The 18,915-nt window shown below is 57.1% G+C and overlaps 1 protein-coding gene across 14 annotated transcripts in view; it reads left to right on the top strand.

Annotated features, from left to right (window-relative positions):
* DYSF (dysferlin) overlaps positions 1-18,915 on the top strand; it is a 206,107-nt gene that overhangs the window by 98,249 nt on the left and 88,943 nt on the right. For all 14 annotated transcript variants that reach the window (XM_069494675.1, XM_069494670.1, XM_069494673.1 and 11 more), the window contains 6 exons: positions 1,443-1,574; positions 1,657-1,823; positions 2,676-2,790; positions 3,094-3,199; positions 3,480-3,622; positions 5,395-5,568. In XM_069494675.1, coding sequence (XP_069350776.1) covers positions 1,443-1,574; positions 1,657-1,823; positions 2,676-2,790; positions 3,094-3,199; positions 3,480-3,622; positions 5,395-5,568 — 837 coding nt within the window. The remainder of the gene's footprint in view (positions 1-1,442; positions 1,575-1,656; positions 1,824-2,675; positions 2,791-3,093; positions 3,200-3,479; positions 3,623-5,394; positions 5,569-18,915) is intronic.

The raw sequence follows: 18,915 nt of genomic DNA, 5'->3' as shown, positions 1-18,915 counted from the left end.
TGGCATGTCCTGCCACCCCCCAAGTCTCCACCTGCCCTGAGCTCTCCCTCCAGGGATCCAGGCCTCCCCCACCAGCTTGGAACCCCCTACATTAGCCTCCCTTTCCTCTTCTGAACCCACTCAAACTCCTTTCCCTCGCTTGGCTCTCTGTCCCAGAGGACATACTTCTCTGAGCCCATGCACACTAGGCCTAGGTACTAAATGTGTTACTTCCTGTAGAGGACAATGTGTTCTTCTAAGAGTGAGGCACTTCTGCTCCTTAGGGCATGTCTGACCTTTGGTTTCAATCAAATGATGAAGTAATTGTGGAGAGTAATTTTTTTATGTTGGGGTATTGTGGTTATTCCATTTTGGCAGAGCTTCTGAAAGTTTCAGGATAAAAAGCAGTTAAAGACCAGTGAATAGTGGTTAACATGCTGATAAGCACTTGAAAGGGTAGGGATATTAGATGATATACTAACCAAAAAATAAATAAATAAAATGCTGAAAATGAATGGGGAGGTTTTAATTTATTTCTCTTCCAGATCTGTATCATTGTATCTCCTTTAGGGACAAGTTCTAGAACGGTACTGTCCAATAGGGTAGCCACATATGGCTATTTACGTTTACATTAATTATAATTAAGTGAAACTAAAAATTCAGCTCTGCAGTCGTGCTGGCTACATTGCAAGTGCTCAGTAGCTGCATGGGGCTAGTGACTACCATATTGGATGGTGCATACGTAAACCATTTCCAACATGGTAGAAAGCTCCCTTGGCAGTGCTATTCCAAAAGACAATGGAAATGACGATATGGTGGGAGAAGGGGAGAATGAGGGATCCTGGTCTACACATGGACCCTCTCTGCAGAGAGCTCCCAGGTGGGAAGGATGCAGTTTTCTCTTTTGATGGAAAGGGATCTTGGCACGGGTGAGAAACTTTCTTTTTTTTTTTTTTGAGACAGAGTCTCACTCTGTTGCCCAGGCTAGAGTGAGTGCCGTGGCATCAGCTTAGCTCACAGCAACCTCAAACTCCTGAGCTCAAGCGATCCTCCTGTCTCAGCCTCCCAAGTAGCTGGGACTACAGGCATGCGCCACCATGCCCGGCTAATTTTTTCTATATATATTTTTTAGCTGTCCATATAATTTCTTTCTATTTTTTTAGTAGAGATGGGGTCTCGCTCTTGCTCAGGCTGGTCTCGAACTCCTGAGCTCAAACGATCCGCCCACCTCGGCCTCCCAGAGTGCTAGGATTACAGGCGTGAGCCACCGCGCCCGGCCCAGAAACTTTCTTAATTACACACTCCCCTTCCGTGAAATTCTAGTAAGTCCTCCAGCAGGGCATACACTTAATGGGGATGACAAGCTGGTATGCCCAGGCCTGAAGGACGCTCCCCTCAACCCTTAGCTGGGACATCCTGATCCTGAGGGGCCCTGTGGGTTTCTATCCTTCTCTGGTACCCAGTATCCGACGGAGAAGGTGCCTGGGTCCCGGATGCCGGTGCAGATCCGGGTCAAGCTCTGGTTCGGGCTCTCCGTGGATGAGAAGGAGTTCAACCAGTTTGCTGAGGGGAAGCTCTCTGTCTTTGCTGAAACCGTGAGTGCCTGCCAGCCGTCCCTGCCTCCCCCTAGAGCTGCTGTGGCCCCCCGCTCACTTTTCTGTCTCCCTCACCCTCCAGTATGAAAACCAGACCAAGCTGGCCCTGGTCGGGAACTGGGGCACGACGGGCCTCACTTACCCCAAGTTTTCTGATGTCACGGGCAAAATTAAGCTACCCAAGGACAGCTTCCGCCCCTCGACAGGCTGGACCTGGGCGGGAGATTGGTTCGTGTGTCCGGAGAAGACGTGAGTCATGGGTGGGGGGGGCTTGGGCAGGGGAAGGCCAGGCTGCCTACAGTGACTGCCCCTGCAGCTCCAGCGCTTTCTCTGAAAGGCCTTGGCTTTATTAATCCCTCTGCCTGCTCCTGCGCTGGTCACAGAAACTTCCACTTGAACGCTCCCAGGACTGGGCCTCACTAGGCGGCATTCCTTTCTGGAAGGGCTCTAACGATCAGAAAGTCCCTCATTATTAAGCCTCCATTTGGCTTTGCATCCATTGGTGGTGGCCCTGTCTTCCAAGACAGCTCGGGCAAGCCCCTCACCTCCTCCACCTGCTCGCACTTGAGGCTGCTCACTCATTCCCTGGAGGGGTCCTTTCTCCCCCTCTCGGCCCCTCTCAGATCAGCAGCATCCTTCTCCACCCACATTGCTGTCTTCCTCTTTCTCTTCTCCCTTTTCCTGTCTGGTTGACATTCAACTCCCCCCCTTTTTTTTTTTACTTTAAAAAAGTTGAAGTATAACATATCATACAGTCAAGTACTCAAATTTTAAGTGTACACCTTGATAACACTTTGTACTACACAGCTATCTATTGAGCTTCAACTACTCATCTGGCTTTTGGTGTCTTCGGTTGGTCCCCTTTTCTCTTCCTTATCTTGGGGGATGCATTCCTTTGTCTGTGATGATCTCAGTGTGTCCCTGGGTCTCCTTTTCGCTGTCTGGCCTTGTCTTTCTGCAGCTTCCTTCCGTTCCCCTCCGTCTTTCTTGTTGGTGGGGGTAAGGCTGGCACGTGAGGTTGGCCAAGGTCCGGGTACTTTCCTGGAGGTGGCGGGTGGGTGGGGTCTCTTCAGCGGAGCTCTGACTGGCCCTTCCCTGCAGCCTGCTCCATGACACTGATGCTGGCCATCTGAGCTTTGTGGAGGAGGTGTTTGAGAACCAGACCCGGCTTCCTGGAGGCCAGTGGATCTACATGAGTGACAACTACACTGATGTGGTAAGGGGCCACTCCGGGGCAGGAAGAACCTGGACATTCAGTCTGAGGAAGGGCCTGTGGCTCAGAGAAGGCTGGGACATCTTCTCCCCACCTTCCACCTCCTGAGCCTCCACACTCTGGTTTCTATAGGGACAGTGTGGGTCTAGCAGGGCAGGACACTGACTCTGAGTCACCCAGGTCCCCAGGGGCTCTGCCCTTCGGTCTGGGGCTTTAAGAATGTATGTTGTTAAGTCGCATCTTTTCTGCCTCTCTGCTAATGTCCACTGTCTGCTGTCATGCTTGCCTGTCCTGTTTTGTCCTTAGAACGGGGAGAAGGTTCTTCCCAAGGATGACATTGAGTGCCCGCTGGGCTGGAAGTGGGAAGATGAAGAATGGTCCACAGACCTCAATCGGGCCGTCGACGAGCAAGGTGGGCAGCATGTGGAGCCTGGCGAGCCCCAGCCCGGCGAGCTCTCGAGGCCTGCGGGGGGAGACAGCTGGATGTCAGGGCCCCTCGGCCCGGAGCGCTGGCCTTCACTGGCTACTTCACCTGGGGGGACTTCCTGAAGGCAGCCCCTTACTTCAGGCTGCCAATTAGGACCAAGAGTCAGTGGCCACTTAAGAGTCTGTGAGCATGGCTCAAATTGAGAGATGGTCCCAGGAGGGATGGGAATTGCTGGGCAATGAGTGATGGATGCCTCCTCCCCCAGGCTGGGAGTATAGCATCACCATCCCCCCGGACCGGAAGCCGAGGCACTGGGTCCCTGCTGAGAAGATGTACTACACGCACCGACGGCGGCGCTGGGTCCGCCTGCGCAGGAGGGACCTCAGCCAGATGGAAGCAGTGAAGAGGGTGAGCCAGTAGGTGGTGGGTGGGAGTGAGGCCCCTGGTTGGGGGAGGCCAGTGGGCACAGGTGCAGACCTGTGTACACATGGCCACCTGCAGGTGTGCATGAGAGTGACATGCACAGACACAGGGGATGCTCACAGATCACACCCAGCACACCCACAGGTGCTCACAGACAAAGAACACATCCAGGTGTCCAGGACCTCTCGAGGGGGTTCCACGCAGAGTTCACACACAGGCTGGAAGGTGGAAAGGCATCCGTGGAATGTGTGTTGGGCTGGGTTTCCTAGAGGCAGAGTCTAAGCGGTGGACTTGGCTGCCTGTTGTTGAGGCTGTGCTCTCAGGAATGTGAGGAGCAGGGACATGGCCTCAGGTGGTCAGGTTTGGCCTGAGCTGTGGCCTGGGAGGGGTGCACCCTTGAGCACCACAGAATAGTCCTCACGACAAGGGGCTGGGGCTTGCACCCTCTTAGCTGCCTGTCATTGGCTGAGGGCTGCTGGGATGCACGTGCTGTGGCGCATACCTGCCTCCTCAGCGAGGTGGCTCTCTTCAGCCATGGAATCCCTGGAGCAGGGGTCTCTGGGAGCTGGAAGCCTCCGACACTCATGGCAGCTGGGGATGGGTGCACAGAGCGTGCCAGCTGGCCAAAGTCAGGGTGGGCCCCATCGGCATTCACACAGTGTGAGCACACGTGGCCCAATGGGGCACAGATGCCACGGGACACCCACACGCCCATAGTGCGCGTGGGTGAGCACACGCGAGCGCACGCACTTGCTCCAGAGTCACACAGGTGCCCGTGTGCCGCACAGCCTCAGTGCCTGCCTCTGCTGGACGCTCTCAGTCTGTGATCTTCCTTCCTAAGCACACATTTGAATTTTGGCTCAAGAACCAGGCCTCCCCCAGTCCAGGAGTAGTCTTTGGCATGACCCAGGCTCATTCCTCTCTTTTTGGGCACAGAGAACCTAGAGAGGGCTGTCACCGGGTCTGGGGAGGGGCAAGGCTTTTAGACAGCCAGTGTTTCTATTGCCATGGACCAGAAAGGCTCAACTCTTTCCCTGCGGACAGAGGTGGAGCCTGGCCAGGTGCCCGTGCCTGGGCTGCCACCCCCAGCCAGCATCCTTCCTGGAGAGGGGCGCAGCTGGCCTCCAGGACTGGCCCCTGTCACTGTGCTCGTGGCCCAGTCCTGAGGTGGTGTCTGAGGGCACTCTTTCCCCAGATCTGGAAGGCAGCAGGCTGGCTTCCAGGGCTCCCTCTAGGCCTGAGAAAGGGTCCCCTTGGAAAGAGTGCAGGGGACCCCTCCACAGCTAACTAGGTCTCACCTCTAGGGGAGAAGTAACCTTGGGAAACAGGAGCTTTCTTCTGCCTCTGAACTGCAGACCACTTCCATTTTTATAAGCTGGGATGTGAAGAAGAAAAAGGAAATGACAAAAAAACCTTGGATTCATGACGTCCACTCATAATTCAAACAAACAAGCAAGCCAGAAGCCCAGTGTTTTCTCACTGCTTCAGCCGACCTTCCCTTTCTGTTGCCTCGTTCTCCCCGCAGCCCACGGAGACTCCTTTCCCTCCTGACTTTCTCACCTGGGGTTCTTGTTGCTGTAGAAGTTGCTCAAAGCCCCCCTCCTCCAGGTGGCCCTCCCAGGTTTTCCCACCTGGAGGGTGCTGGTGCGGGGCTGCTGGGAAGTCATCGTGGAGGGCAGGAAGGCACAGCTGGAGCCCAGTGCAGGACTCCACCCGGCCCTCCAACTGGCCTCTGAGTCTGTCCGTTCTCCCCGCAGCACAGGCAGGCGGAGGCGGAGGGCGAGGGCTGGGAGTATGCCTCTCTCTTTGGCTGGAAGTTCCACCTTGAGTACCGCAAGACGGATGCCTTCCGCCGCCGCAGGTGGCGCCGCCGGATGGAGCCGCTGGAGAAGACGGGGCCTGCAGCTGTGTTTGCCCTCGAGGGGGCCCTGGTACGTGGGGCTGCGCTTGTCTTGGGTCTGGAAGTGCGTCCTGGCTTCCCAGGGCTGTTCCAGGCTGCCGTGGGTGGGGTGCAGGACCCCCCAGGTTGGGGCTTTTGGATGGAACATTGGCCAGTCATCCTGGCTTCAGTGCCTGTAGGGGGGCATGTGGGAAAGTGGGCGCCTGGCTGGGTGTTCCCCTACAGTAACGCAGCTCCTTTCTTGGTATTGGGGAACACACTGCTCCTTTGAGTAGTCGGGACGGGAGCAGAGTGGGAGATGGCCTGTCTGATGGGCTGGCCTCTGGTTGGAGCCAAGGGACCCGGCTCTTCTTGAAGAGGCTAGCAGGCACGAGGAGGGGCAGCGAGGCTTTGGCCTCCCCCTGGTGGTAGCCAGAGAGGGTGCGTGACCCCGGATGTCCTTGGCTGGACATGCAGAAGCCATCTCCTGGGCATTCCCAGCAATTTTGGGGGAGAGATGTACCTTAGAAACTGAGCCCCAGCCAGGGTGGCTGTCCTGCCCCAGGGCCTGCTTTCTGTAGCCAGTGGAACTGGAGTTGGCTCAAGGTCATCCAGGGTCTAGGTGACGGGCTCCCCAGAAGGGATGAGCAGGCACCCCTGGACTGTCTGAGTGGGGACACTCAGGGCCGGCACACAGCCTGTCCCCTGCTTTGCTGGTCTGGGGATTCCTGGAGGTGGGAGGTAGCGGCCCTGAAGGAGACCCCCCTCTGAAATCCAGCCAGGACTGTGCACCTGCTGTGGGGGACTTGGGCTGGGACCCTGGGGGCAGGTGCCACGAGCTGCACTGGCTGGCGGGGCGAGGGTGTCCACGTGGAGCCCGCTGTGTGTGTCCATGTATTGGGTCAGGGTCAGGGCGGGGCACTTGCCCTGAGAACAGCCCAGCTTCTAGGGCTGGGGGGTACCGTGGGGCAGGCTCAGGGTCTGACAGGGTGGGAACGGGGAAGGGAGTGGAAGCCAGCACCGGCCCCGGGAGGGAGTGGGGCCGGGCAGGAGCGTTCAGTTCTGTCAGTCTCAGGCCTCCATGGGGGGCCAGGCCTGGTGGTGGCAGTGTAGGAGAGGAAACCCTCTGGGGGCCAGATGACATCAGAGAAGCCTGCCATAGGCTTCAGAGGGACCCCCTCCCTTGTTCTGGGGCCAAGTCTTGGGGAAGCTGAGGGGAGATACGGAGCCCTGGGCTCTCCAGGCTGCTGACTGGTCCTGGGGCCAGGACAGAGCGGCGTGGGATGGAACTGCTGCCCAGGTCGGAGCAGGCGCAGCAGGGGCCTCCAGGGACAGGGCTGGTGTTCTCGACTCCCTTTGTTTTGGGTCAGAAAGGGCCTGGCGGGCGTCGTGTGGCTCCAGCCAAGGGATGGGGGTGTAAAGACCTTGGCAGGCCCCAGAGTCAGGGCCAGGTCTGAGAAGGCCAGGCAGGCACCCCAAGTAGCCAAGGTTTGTTTCTGTCGGACAGAAACCGAAATGTGCTAAAGGGAAAAGGGGAGGCTGTGGGCTCACATAGCTGGGAACAGCCCAGGAGGTGCATCAGGCGTTGGGCCTGGCAGGAAACAGCGGTTCACACGGCGTCCCCAGGACCCGCTCCCGTCTCAGCCTGTCTCACGCTGGCTCGCTCTGTGTGGCAGCAAAGGTGGTGCTGGTGACGAAAGGCTGACATCATCCTCCCGGCCAGCCTGCTAGATAAAATAGCACGGCCACCTGGCACCACACTCTGTTTTCCTCCCAGCTGGAGACCCCGGAGTGCTGCCTTCTCAGTAATGCCAGTAAAAGTCTCGTGCGTGACGGCTGGCTCTGCCGGGTCCTGTGTGCGAGCCAGCCCCTGCACCTGGGGAGGGAGGGAGCGCTCTGATTGGCCACCCTGGGCCTTGCCCCTTGTCTGGGATTGACAGTGCCACCCGGTTGGGGAGAGGAGCCTCTGGAAAGGGGAAAAAACCCCCCAAACAGTGCTAGGCCAAGAGCTCCAGATGGCGATCAGAGGACTCTGTTCAACGAGCAGGAGGGAGCCAGCGTGGGCTGTTGAGAGAAGGAATGCTCTGGTCAGAGCTGGGCCGTAGGACCATCAATCAAGTAGCCACGGAGGATGGTTGGGAGGGAGAGCATCCTGCTAGGAGACCACCAGGAGTCTTGGGTTGAGGTTTAGGATGAGGTGACCACCTGGGTGGGGGCTGTGGGACCCGGGTTGGGGAAGTGGAGTGGCAGAGCTTGGGAGGGCAGGGTCGAGGGGCCTCAGAGGCTCAACTGGGTGGATGCTGGGGCCACAGCCATTGCCAGGCCGCGGGGCGGGTTGGGCCGGGGCGGCGATGAGTTCACGGTTGGCCCTGGCAAGTCTGACACACACGGCGCAGTGCTGTGTGTGTGGGGAAGGCAGATCTGGCAGCCGCCTGCCAGGCAGCCCAGGGTAGGGAGGCTGGGGGAAGAGGGGCCCGGAGACACGTGGATGAAGCAAGCACAGGCTCTAGGCTGCCTGGGACCTGGAGGAGGAAGGTGAGCAGGGCTGGGGGCCCCACTGCCCAGCTTTCATGGCTGGTGCTGGGGGACTCGGGGGCACTTCCCAGAAACAGAGAAACCAACTGGTCTATTTTTCACGTGGGAGAACGTGCTGTGAGGGATCCCTGAAATCAAGCGTGAAGTCAACAGCTGTGGACAGGTGCCTGTAATTCAAATGGGACTTGCCTGTAACGATGCAGGGAAGCCCTGTGTGTCCTGGGAGAGCTTGGCTGCCAGAGGGAGCCAGACAGAGCCAGAGGGAGACAGTGGTTCAAGGGGTCAAATGCCACAAACCTGAAGTTGGAGGACCACAGAGTTTTGGAAAGTCTTTAGGTGTGTCCCACATTTGGACAGGGCCCATGTGGCAATAACCGTCTGGATGACTCTGTACCTGAGTGAGCTGAGCCCCCATCAGCCCAACACACACGCACACACACTCTCTCCCTCGAGCACACACACACACACACACACACACACTCTCTTGCACATACGCATACTCACACAGACACTCCCTTTCCATGGTCACCTTTCCGTGCTTCCTGCCAGGATCCAGGACAGTCTGGGCTCCCATCATGGATCTGGCTGTCCTTGTCCTGGGAGGTGCTGATGCCCAGCCAGGCACTTGGGCCGAAGTGCACCCTGCACCCTGGGGCAGACGGTTGGATGTTCTGGGTGCCAGACCCGGCCTCTGTGCCGAGTGCTGCTCTCTGCGCAGTGGCCCCTGCTGCCCGTCGATTCACTGGGGAAGGCACGGCGGGATGGGCCAGGCCGCTGCCGGCACAGGTGTGGTTCGAATTTGGCTTCCTCTGCTTACTAGCTGTGGACAGTCATGCCGTTAGTGACTCCGTTACCTCACTTGTGCCAGTAACGCCACCCCGGGTCATTGTAAGGATTAACGTTGATGTGTATAAAGAGGTGCTTCTCAGACGTAATGCACGTAGGAGCCATTTGGGGGTCTTGTTAAAATATAGACCCTGATTCAGCGTCCGGGTGGGGCCGAGCGTCTCCAGGCCTAACAAGCGTCTGGGCGATGCCGCTGCTGGGCCAGGGGCCAGCTCTGAGTGTGGAGGATGTGCAGTTGACGGTGCATCGTGCAGTGCGGGACGGGTCCCACTGGCCCCCCACTTGGATGCTTTTCTGGGAGAGGCAGGGTGTGTCCCTACCTGGCTGGAGGAGGTGTGTGGCCAGGGTCCTGGGAGGGGAGCAGGGCAAGATGACATGTTCCCCCGGCTCCTTGGTGGGAGGAAAGTGATCTTTACTTCTAATGATCCGCTGGTCTGATGCTGGAGGCCTGGCTGGGGGAAACTCCTATCTGATTTGGAAGAGAGGTGTTCACACAGGAGTGCAAATAAGCCCAATAGAATCTGCATCTTTGAAGTGCTGGAGGGTAGACTAAGAGTCATTCTGGAGTGACAGTGCCTATTGAGGGGAGGGTGTTGGAGGCAGACCTTGATGGGTGGGGAAGGACGGTGGGTGGTAGCCAGGTGCCTTTCTGGTAATCTGACAGTTTTGGACCAGGTCCGCGGCGCCCCCTTGCCTCCTACCACCCCTTCCCCAGCCCACACGTCCACCAGCGGGCTGGGCCCTGCTTGCCAGCTCCCCTCTGGAAGACGTCTCCTTGGAAGGCAGACCCTGTCTGCTCATTAGCACGGGCAGCCTTTCCCTGAAACCTTCTGCAGGGGCCAAGCCTGGCTCCCTCCACGGAGCGGGAGGCCCTGGCTCCGTCTGCTAATCGTCTGCTGTCTCCATCTCGAGCATTATTTTATTTTCGTATTATTCTTTTTCCAGCTAATATCCTGGCATTTCCAAAGACACCGGGTTTCATAATCTTCCTGGCGTTCCCAGGGAGCTGGGAAGCGGAGCACAAAGCCGCTATTATAGCGCGTTCCATCCTGCCTCCCTCTCCGCCCCACACCCCTTGCTGCCGCCGCCGCAGCCGCCACCACCGGCTCCCACTCAGTCACCCCCTCCTGACGCCACCCGCCTCTCTGGGAACTCTGGTGACGGCTGCTGCGATGAGCTCACGGAATCCATCCCGTCGCCCTTGCCCTGAGCCTGCCCTCCACGCTCCAGGATTTTTCCGAGCCCTGCCTGTGCACTTGGCCCTGAGTGTTGGGAAGGGTTCTCGGAGATGCCTGAGCCTGGCAGGGAGGGGAGGGACAGAGACGTCGGCAACATGTGCTCAGAGCCTTGGAGACTTGTAGAGCTGGAAGGAACTTTCATGTTCTAAAGGCACGCTTGACCTGCCTCGGGAGCTGCGGGAGCACTTGAAATTGGTTGCCAAGTTGTGCGTGTGTGTGTGTGTGTGTGTGTGTGTGTGATCTGTGTGTGCTTGTCTGTCTGTGATGGGTCAATTCTGATGTAAGGTCCATGGTTTCATTCAACTCTCCAGGGGATCCAGGACCCCAAAGAGGATAAGAATTACTAAGATCTATTTTTACCACGTGCCAACAACCTGGCTGAGAGCTGAGCTTTACACGCATCATCTCATAGTGACCCCAGAAGGCTGGATGCTATTACTAGCCCCATTTTACAGTTGGGGAAACTGAGGCTCTAGAGCTGCACTATCCCATGCAGCAGTCATGTGTGTCTATTTAGATTTACAATTAAAGTCATCAAAAGAAGAAAATTCAGTTCCCCAGTCAGACCAGCCACATTTCACGTGCTCGGTAGCCACACCCGGCTGGTGGCTGCTGCCACACGGACAGTGCAGCTACTGAACAGCTTCATCGTGGCAGAAAGTTCCACTGGACAGTGTTGCTCTACAGCGACTCTGAGCCCCTACTGTTGCCCAGAAGAAACTGAGGCCTGAGAAGGGGTTTGCCCAGCAGCACCGTATGATCAGTACCTGAACCAAGGTCAGGACAGCGGCTCTTTGCCATCTCCTCTGTCCCCTCTCCCCAGGTGTCTCCTGACCAGTGGCCAAACCACCAACTGGTGCTTTCACTGCCCCACGTCTGTTAGGGCATACTGTCCCTCCCCCCCGTGGAGGGCCCCGTGGGGGGGTCCTGGGAGGGAGAGTTGACACGGCTGCTGCACAGCTGGCCCGAGCCCTTGGCCCTGGGCATCCTCCTCCCCCCCGACAGCCAGGCAGCCTGGCCCCCCTGGGACGGCTGGGCAGCTAAGAGGAGCTGGAACCCTTCCCCCGTCCCCGGGAAGCCTCCTGTTGGTTGGTGGAGGCCTGAGTCCTGAGAGAGGACCCACAGAGACTGGCTCCTCCAGCCGGGGCCAGGCGGGCAGGAAAGGGTCAGTGGGAATCGGAAGTGCTGGGAGGGGGTCGGGGAGAGGCTGGTGCCAGAGAGGAGCAATTTGGGGTTTGAGTTGGCTGAAAAGGACGTGAGATATGGATGCGAGAGGCACATCTCTGGACCTGAACGAAGCCATGCTGTGTGCAGGGTACCCAGGCCTGGCTCCCAGAGCCGGCACTTTGGGCAAGGGCTGCCCCTGGGAGGTGCCGGGGGGTTTGCCTCATTAGTAGCCACAGCCCAGGCTGGGGTGGGGCTGGGCTGTTGGAAGGTGGCTCTGTGTGTCCCTGGTCTTTGTTTCCTGAACATTTGAATTGTGCACCTGTTCCCTACCTGGCATTGTGCTGGTGGGGGCAGCTTGAGGGCTGGCTCCCCTCTCCCCCAGGGCTCCCCACAAAGAAGGACAGTTTGGGTAATTCCGCTAAATGTGTGGACCTGGGTCTGTCTCCCTCAGGGTTTGGATGGTGAAGTCTGGAGGGCTGGATTGTGTGTCTGAGTACCTTAGAAAAAGTGCCGCACACGCACGCATGGCTGCTGAGGAGTGTGTTACATGTAGTTAGGGAATGTGTTGGGTGCCCCTGCAGTGTCATGTATGTGCATGAGGGTCTTTGTCCACCGTTGCTAGGGTGACCGTATGATTTATTGTTTGGTCTGGGACACTATTAATAATCATGCAAGAAAACAGGCGTAAGTAGGACCATTCCAGGCACGCTGGCCCTTACGGCTGTCCTAATGACCGAGGCACTCTGGCTCGGGATGAAACCTGTCTGAGCGTTCTGTGCGACCTCGGCATGTGGGGATGTGGCAATCCTGGAGGGACACACATGACACGCACACACGCTCGCGCCAGCCCACACGTGGCAGCGTGGATCCTCCAGGTTTCCTGATTCCACTCTCAGCTCCCCAGGGGCCAGCTGGTAGTTTTGCAAGGAGTTTAGCAGCTGCTTCCAAGTGCTGGCTCCAGCTGTAAATTAAACGGGGTTGCACCCTCGCCTGCTATTCCACTTAAGGTTGCAATCAGCCCTGATTAGGAAGGGAGTCTGTATGTTCCTGCGTTCCATTCCCCCTTTTAAAGGGTTCTCCTCCTTTGGCCCGGACTGTTGGCCTGTGCGGGGTTTCCCTGCACGCTGAGGCTGGGGCAGCCAGGGCAGTGAAGCGGGCCCTGGGCTCCCTGCAGCCCTGACTTGGCACTCAGCCCTCTGCGGCTCCAGAGCCGTGCCTGGTGCTCTGAGCTCTGACACGGAAGCAGGAGTCTGGGAAGAGCCCGGAGGGTGGGCAGGGAGACCCCTGGCTAATTTGCTGTGTAGCCCCAGGGAAGACATTAACCTCATTGGGCCCCAGTTTTCTTATCTGGTAAGAATGATAATAACAGCAAAAATAATAACCTCCCGTTATGGAGCAGGGGTCAGGAAACTATGGCTGGTGGGCCAAATCTGGACCTTTGCCTGTTTTTGTAAGTAAGGCTTCATTGGCGCATAGCCAGTGCTCGCTCATCTCTGCATTGTCTGTGACTGCTTTTGTGCTACAGCGGCAGCAGCGGAGACTACACGGCCCACCACGGCAAAGGTCTTTACCACCTGGCCTTTTATAGACAAGGTCTGTCAACCCCTGTTTGAGGGCACATACCATGGGTTGGCCATTGCCTTGTTTACGTAGTATCTCATTGAACCCTTCCAGCAATCCTAGGTTAGGTTCTGTTAGTGCTCCCATTTTATAAATAAGCAAACCGAGGCACAGATAAGACAATAATTATTTAGTCGTGTTTCCTCCCGTGAATACTGTGAAAAATCTTATGGATAAGGGCCGGGTTGTGCAGGGTTCCTAGCAAGCCACCCTACCTTGCTGTGCTGGCATTTGGAAGTTCCCCCCAAAGCTGATCGCGAAGATAGTGCAGACCTGGAAGGTCACCCTAGGGCTGTGCTAGTCAATGTTTATCAACCAGCAATCCAGAAAAAACAAAACAATCCCCAGCCCTGGTTTGTGGCATTCGCTGCATTCCGTGGTGTAAGTACACCTGCCGTGGCCGGTTTCAGGCCAGCCATGCAGCACCACTGCACGTGGAGCTGGGAAGAGACGGGCAGTAGCGCGCTGGTCCCTCGTCACACAGGTGCGTGGGACAGAAGTCGCCTCAGGAGCAGAGAGACTAGTAAAAGATCGTGACAAAATTAGAATGAGTTCGAGTATTTATCACCTTTGTTTTTTAATATAATTTGTTTAGTTGTAAATTTATATGATTTAATTCCTACTGATGACTGTGTTTAACAACTGGCTTGTGAAATTCCTGGAAGTTTAATCTGCTCTTGTGCGCCACGCAAGCTGTCTCTCGCACCTGCTGCTCTTGGGGTCCCTGACCCTGTTTACGTAAGTAAAGAGACAGGGGGTGGCTCCATCAGTAGCGTCCTTTCCAACGGGCCTGTCACGTGTGTTCCTTGCGCCCGTTGTACATAGAAAGGGAGCATTCCTGCGAAGTGAAGGGGGGCAGCCGGCCCCAAGCTGCCCATACCCCTCTGCTGGACGCTGCTGGGGCAGGGGCGGTCTCTGTGGCCTCCCTGTGATGCCTTCGTTTCCTTCCTGGCCACCGTGGGTGTGGCTGCTGTCCCCTGCCTGCTCAGCCTGGGAGTCTCACTGCACAGCCTGTGTCTTGTTGCTGCGGCTCCTCTGCTCTGCCCCTCTGTCCCCCTCCTGCCTCTGCTTTACAGATCCTCAAGCAGACCTCTAGGCCCTGGCTAGGGCAAGGCACCAGTGCAAAGGCAGGATCTGTGCCTGTGACACAGAAGGAATCTCAGACAAGCTGGTGGTCTCAATCTTGGTTTTGATCCGATTTAGGTGGGTGGAGGAGTCCACTCATAGGCTGTGCATTTCCCCAGAACCTGCCTCCCTCCTCCCAGCTGAGGTCCTGGGACATTGGCCCTCAGCAGCCTCAGGTGGGTTTGGCTGCTGGCTCTGGGGACGCTGGGGGAGCCCTGCGGCTCTGGGAGGCAGAGATTTCCTCATACTCCTACGCTCAGGCTCCTCGTGGGAGCTGTGGCCTCCAGCCGGGCAGCAGTGGGTTGGAGGCCGCCCAGTCCCCGGGCCGGGCAGCAAGATCCCTTACACAGCTAGCCCCAGGATGGAGTATGTGGCCACAGGCCGGGTGGCTGCCAGCCCCAGCCTGGGAGTCGCGTCGGCATGAGCTATCGAGGCAGGAATGTGATTGTGGGAAACCCAATGCCCTGGGTCTGGCCCTGGGGCTGGGCAAGAGTGTGTGCATGTGAGTGGGGTGAGGGGTGGGTGGGCAGAAGCCAGAGTGTCAACCTCCCCTGCAGCTGGCTCTGTGCAGGCCTCAGAGTGGGAGCAGGAGGAAAGCAGCCCTCCCTCTCCTGGCCTTGCTCCTTAGCCCAGCCTTTCTCCTAAGCTCCAGCACGCTGCTGTCGAGGTCCTGAGCAGGACCTTCCAAGCCCCTCTCATTCCATTCCACCCCGCAGACGGCCCCATCCTGGGGTGTGAGCGAGTCCACACTAATCCCTCTTTCCGTCAGAGCATCAGACCCTGAGCCTCCTGAGGGTGAGAGGTGCTGTCTGATGCACACTTTCCTGTCCCTTGCCCTGGGACCTTAGGCCCGGGTCCTGCACACGTGGCTTAGGGCAAGGGAATGCTGGTGATTCATTTCATGTAATAAACTGTCATTGGATGCCTACCGCACGTCAGATGCTGGACTGGGCGTGGGGGATAGGAGTGTGCGTGCCTTGCCTGTGTACAGGGAGGCTGGATGCAAGAGAGAAGCTAGGAGAGGCTGGGTAGGGGCTGCTGCCGAAGGCTGGGCAGTCAAGGAGGCATCCATGCCTCAGTGATGATGGGGCCAAAGGAAGAGCTCAAGTTAGCTCAGTCGGGAAGGCATTCCAGATGGAGAGGACAGACTATGCAAAGGCCCTGTGGCAGGGGAAAGATGATGGATTCAAGAATTTAAAGAAGACCAGAGAGGAAGTCTAGATGAAAGAGTTAAACCAGGTACCTTCCAAGGGCTGTGGAAGTATCATTTCATTTAATTTTCACTAGTGATTCTCAACAAGGAGCAATTCTGTGCTCCCCCCCCCCCGCCCCCGCCACCACTCCCTTCGCCAGGGGACATTTGGCAATGCCTGGAGTCATTTTTAGTGGTGATAACTCGGTGGAGATGCCATTGGCATCTAATGGGTAGAGGCCAGGGATGCTGCCAAACAGCCTACCATGCACAGGCCAGCCCCACAGCAAAGAACATTCCAGCCCAAAATGTGAATAGCACAAGGTTGAAAAGCCCTGCATTTGCCCCGACAGTCCTATGCAGTGAGTGTTGCCACGACTACCACTGGACAGTGAGGAAACCGAGTCTCAGGAACTGGGCTTTCCTGCCATACTTTCCCTCCTCCCCATGCCAGCCTCCCTTCCCTGACCAAGTCCCTCTCCTTCTCCCCTCTCTGGGGCTTGGCCTGGGGTCTGAGCCCCCGGGGAACTGTAACCTGGACATTCTCCACGTGGGAGCTTCAGGGTCTGTGAAATGAATCTGTTGCCTAGATTGTCTGCTTTGTGCACACGAAATGCTGCTACCCATTGCAAATTTTATTCTGTATCTGCCGGCCACTCTTTTGTTCTGCACTTACTAAGTCACTTGCCTCTGTGTGCCATCGCTTCCCTGTCCCCAAAACGAAGACAGTAATAGTCCCTTGTCTAGAGGTTGCTGTGGGGATTCAGTTTTTAGACTAGTCCCTGACCATGTTGAGCACCGTGGAGTTGCAATGATGGGTGTCGCCAGGTGGCACACCTGTTACCCCTCACCATCATGCCTCCGCTTATGCACTCCTCTCACCTTTGTTGACATCATTGCTATCCCTGGGAGTCTTCTCTCAAATCAAGCTCAACTTCTAAGAAAGTTCCTTAAGCCCCAGATGCTTCTCTCCAGAAAAAGGGTGATTGTGTGATGACAGAGGTGTTTAGAGAGAGGGGGACTCACCTTGGATTTCATTCATTGACTCAGTAAATATTTACTGAGGGCCATTCTGTGCCAGACACTTTAGTGGGCTCTGGGGACACGGCAGTGCCACATGGAGCCCACATTGTGTGGGTGAGGTAGACGATAAACAAAAATGCTAGTATATCAAATATGTCAAACACCTGGTGGTCGCAAGTGCTACGAAGAAAACTAAAGCCACATAAGAGGGTTGAAGGTGCCACTGTGGGAGTGTGCATGGCGGGGTGCATGTGAGGCTGTGTGTGTTACATGATTTTTGACAGGACAGTCAGGGAAGTCCTCTCTGGGAAGGTGACACTGTCCGTGTGAGCAGTAATGCCCAGGTCCTGACTTGAACGGGCAATGCCTGGCACCAAGTAGGCGCTTGGTGAACGCGTGGCACGTCGGAGGAGGGACTGACGGGAGGGAGCCGCTTTCCAGAAGCTCCCAGATTTTTATGGAGCTTTGTTCTTTGAGAGAAGTTCCCCGAGTGAGCTATGTGACGTCCGGGGCGTCAAAGTAGAGAACACACGACATTGGATGATCTGATAGTGCATGGACTGATCCTCGCCGGGTGCTGGGCTGGCCTCGGTCCCCTGTCCCTCAGGTTCCTTGTGCATTCACTCCCTCACCAAGATCTGCCAGCACGTGCTGTGCATGAGGCGCTCTCTCTGCCGGGCGCTGGGAGCCGCGCAGGGCTCTCGGTGGGGAGGAGACAGACACGCAGACTGTGGGAGGTGGTAGGTGCGCTGATGAGAGAGGCTCAGGGCATTGTGGGAGCACATGGGCGGGGTGCCTAACTCACCCCTGCAGGGTGACCTTGAAGATGGGACAGGGCATCTGAGGAAAAAGCCAGAGGAAGCACGGGGCAAGAGGCCTGGGGGTGAGAAAGGGAACCCTAGAATGTTCCAGCTGATTTGAGCCTGGAGGGGCGTGGGCGTGTGGGTGTCCTGCCGGGAGGGAGGTGGCCCCCCTCTCTGCTCCCAGGGTACAGTGGGGCATGGAGAGCCCAGGACCCGGTGGAATTCTGCCCAGAGTGTGAGTCGGGGCGGCTGTGTGGCTGGGACTCTCCCGGCAGGGACAGAGCTCAGAGGCCCCTCAGCCTGGCTCCAGGGTGTGTCTCCCTGGACTTCCAGCAGTGCTGCTTCCCCACAATCCCTGCCTGTCCCCTGGAGCCGGGGGAGGCAGGGAGGCATGTGCACTTGTGGGTGGCAGATGGCTGGGGGTGGGCAGAGGGCCCTGTGGACCCTCCCCAGGGCAGGGCGGGTGCAGGAGCCCAGGGAGTGTGAGGGGCATTCCCAGAGGGAACGCTGGGCCCTCTCCTAGAGGACACTGCCTGCTGTGGGCCAGGCACCGAACTGGTTGGAGATACCCTTCCTGGAAATCCCGGGGAGGGGGCCCCCTCTTCTGCTTGCAGGCAGGAGGCCCTGCCCTTGGGCAGGGCCCCAGACAGGCCTTGGGAGTGGTGCCGAAAGGGGATGGCGAGGGGGCCATCCAGAGGAGGTGCGAGGTGGGTGGGGATGGGCGCTGGCAGCCATCCATTAGCAGCATGAACACTGCCATTTCCCTCCCACCCCCCAGTCCCAGGAGGGAGAGCTGAATCATGGAGCAGGGCAGAGCTGGGCGCCTCCCTCCCTGCACTCACCCTAGCACCCTACCTGTAGATTGCGCACCTGGGAGTGTGTGTGTGTGTGTGTGGGGGGGGTATGGGTGTGTGGCCGGGCTGTCCCTTCCACCCTGCCCCCCGTGGAACCCACCCCCATCCTCCCTGCTCCCACCCCCTCCTGCCCCCAGCAGCTGGAGGTGCACCAAGATGCATGCGCCATGCATTGTCAGCCAAGCCTATTTCCAGCGTCCTAACCTGCTTTCCCTGGTATCCATGCCTCTCACGCCTAGGTAGCCTGCTGGGACCCCCAGCTCTGGCTTTGTGTTTGGTATCTCGGACCCCACAGTCAGGAGAGGTTAGCCACTGGACGTGGTGCTCACACTGGTGGGGTGCTGCGCAGCACGGCCATGCCAAATGCCTCTCCTAGTGGGCACCAGGCTGCCCAGGGGCCACACCTGACCTGACGAAGGATTTCAGGCCTCTGGGTCCTTCTCCATCTGACACCTCTCCTTCTTATCCTGTTCTCTTCTGTAGGGTTGTGTGTCTGTGTGTGTGTGTGTGTGTGTGTGAGAGAGAGAGAGAGAGAGAGAGAGAGAGAGAGAAAGCCTCCAAATACAAGGAAGACACACTGCCTGGAGGCACTGAGGGAGACGCATGCTTGATTTTGATTTCTCTCCGGGGCTGTGACTCATTACTGAAATGTCCACTTTTTTATTATAGCTTCCCAGAATAATTTTGAACGAATATAAGATATATGAACACCACTCCCAGCACAACTGCAAACTTCATAGTTTATGACATGCCCCCTCCCCAAAGCCTGTGCCTTACTTCTCTCGTAAGATCATTAATAGCTAACATTTATTGAGCATTTACTATGTGCCAGACAGTATGCTAAGAACTACATGTTCTCGATCTTCTTTAACAATCACAGCAACTCTCTAAGATAGGTACTGTGTAGTTATCCCAAATTTATAAAGAGATCAATTCAGAGAAGTTAAGCAATTTGCCCAAAGTCACACAGCCAGTACATGGCAGGGCCAGAAATGG

The sequence above is a fragment of the Eulemur rufifrons genome, chromosome 19, assembly GCF_041146395.1.
Source record: "Eulemur rufifrons isolate Redbay chromosome 19, OSU_ERuf_1, whole genome shotgun sequence".
In the NCBI taxonomy this organism is placed as follows: Eukaryota; Metazoa; Chordata; class Mammalia; order Primates; family Lemuridae; genus Eulemur; species Eulemur rufifrons.
The sequence above is the reverse complement of the archived record's forward strand: the minus strand, read 5'-3'. Positions and strand labels throughout refer to the sequence as shown.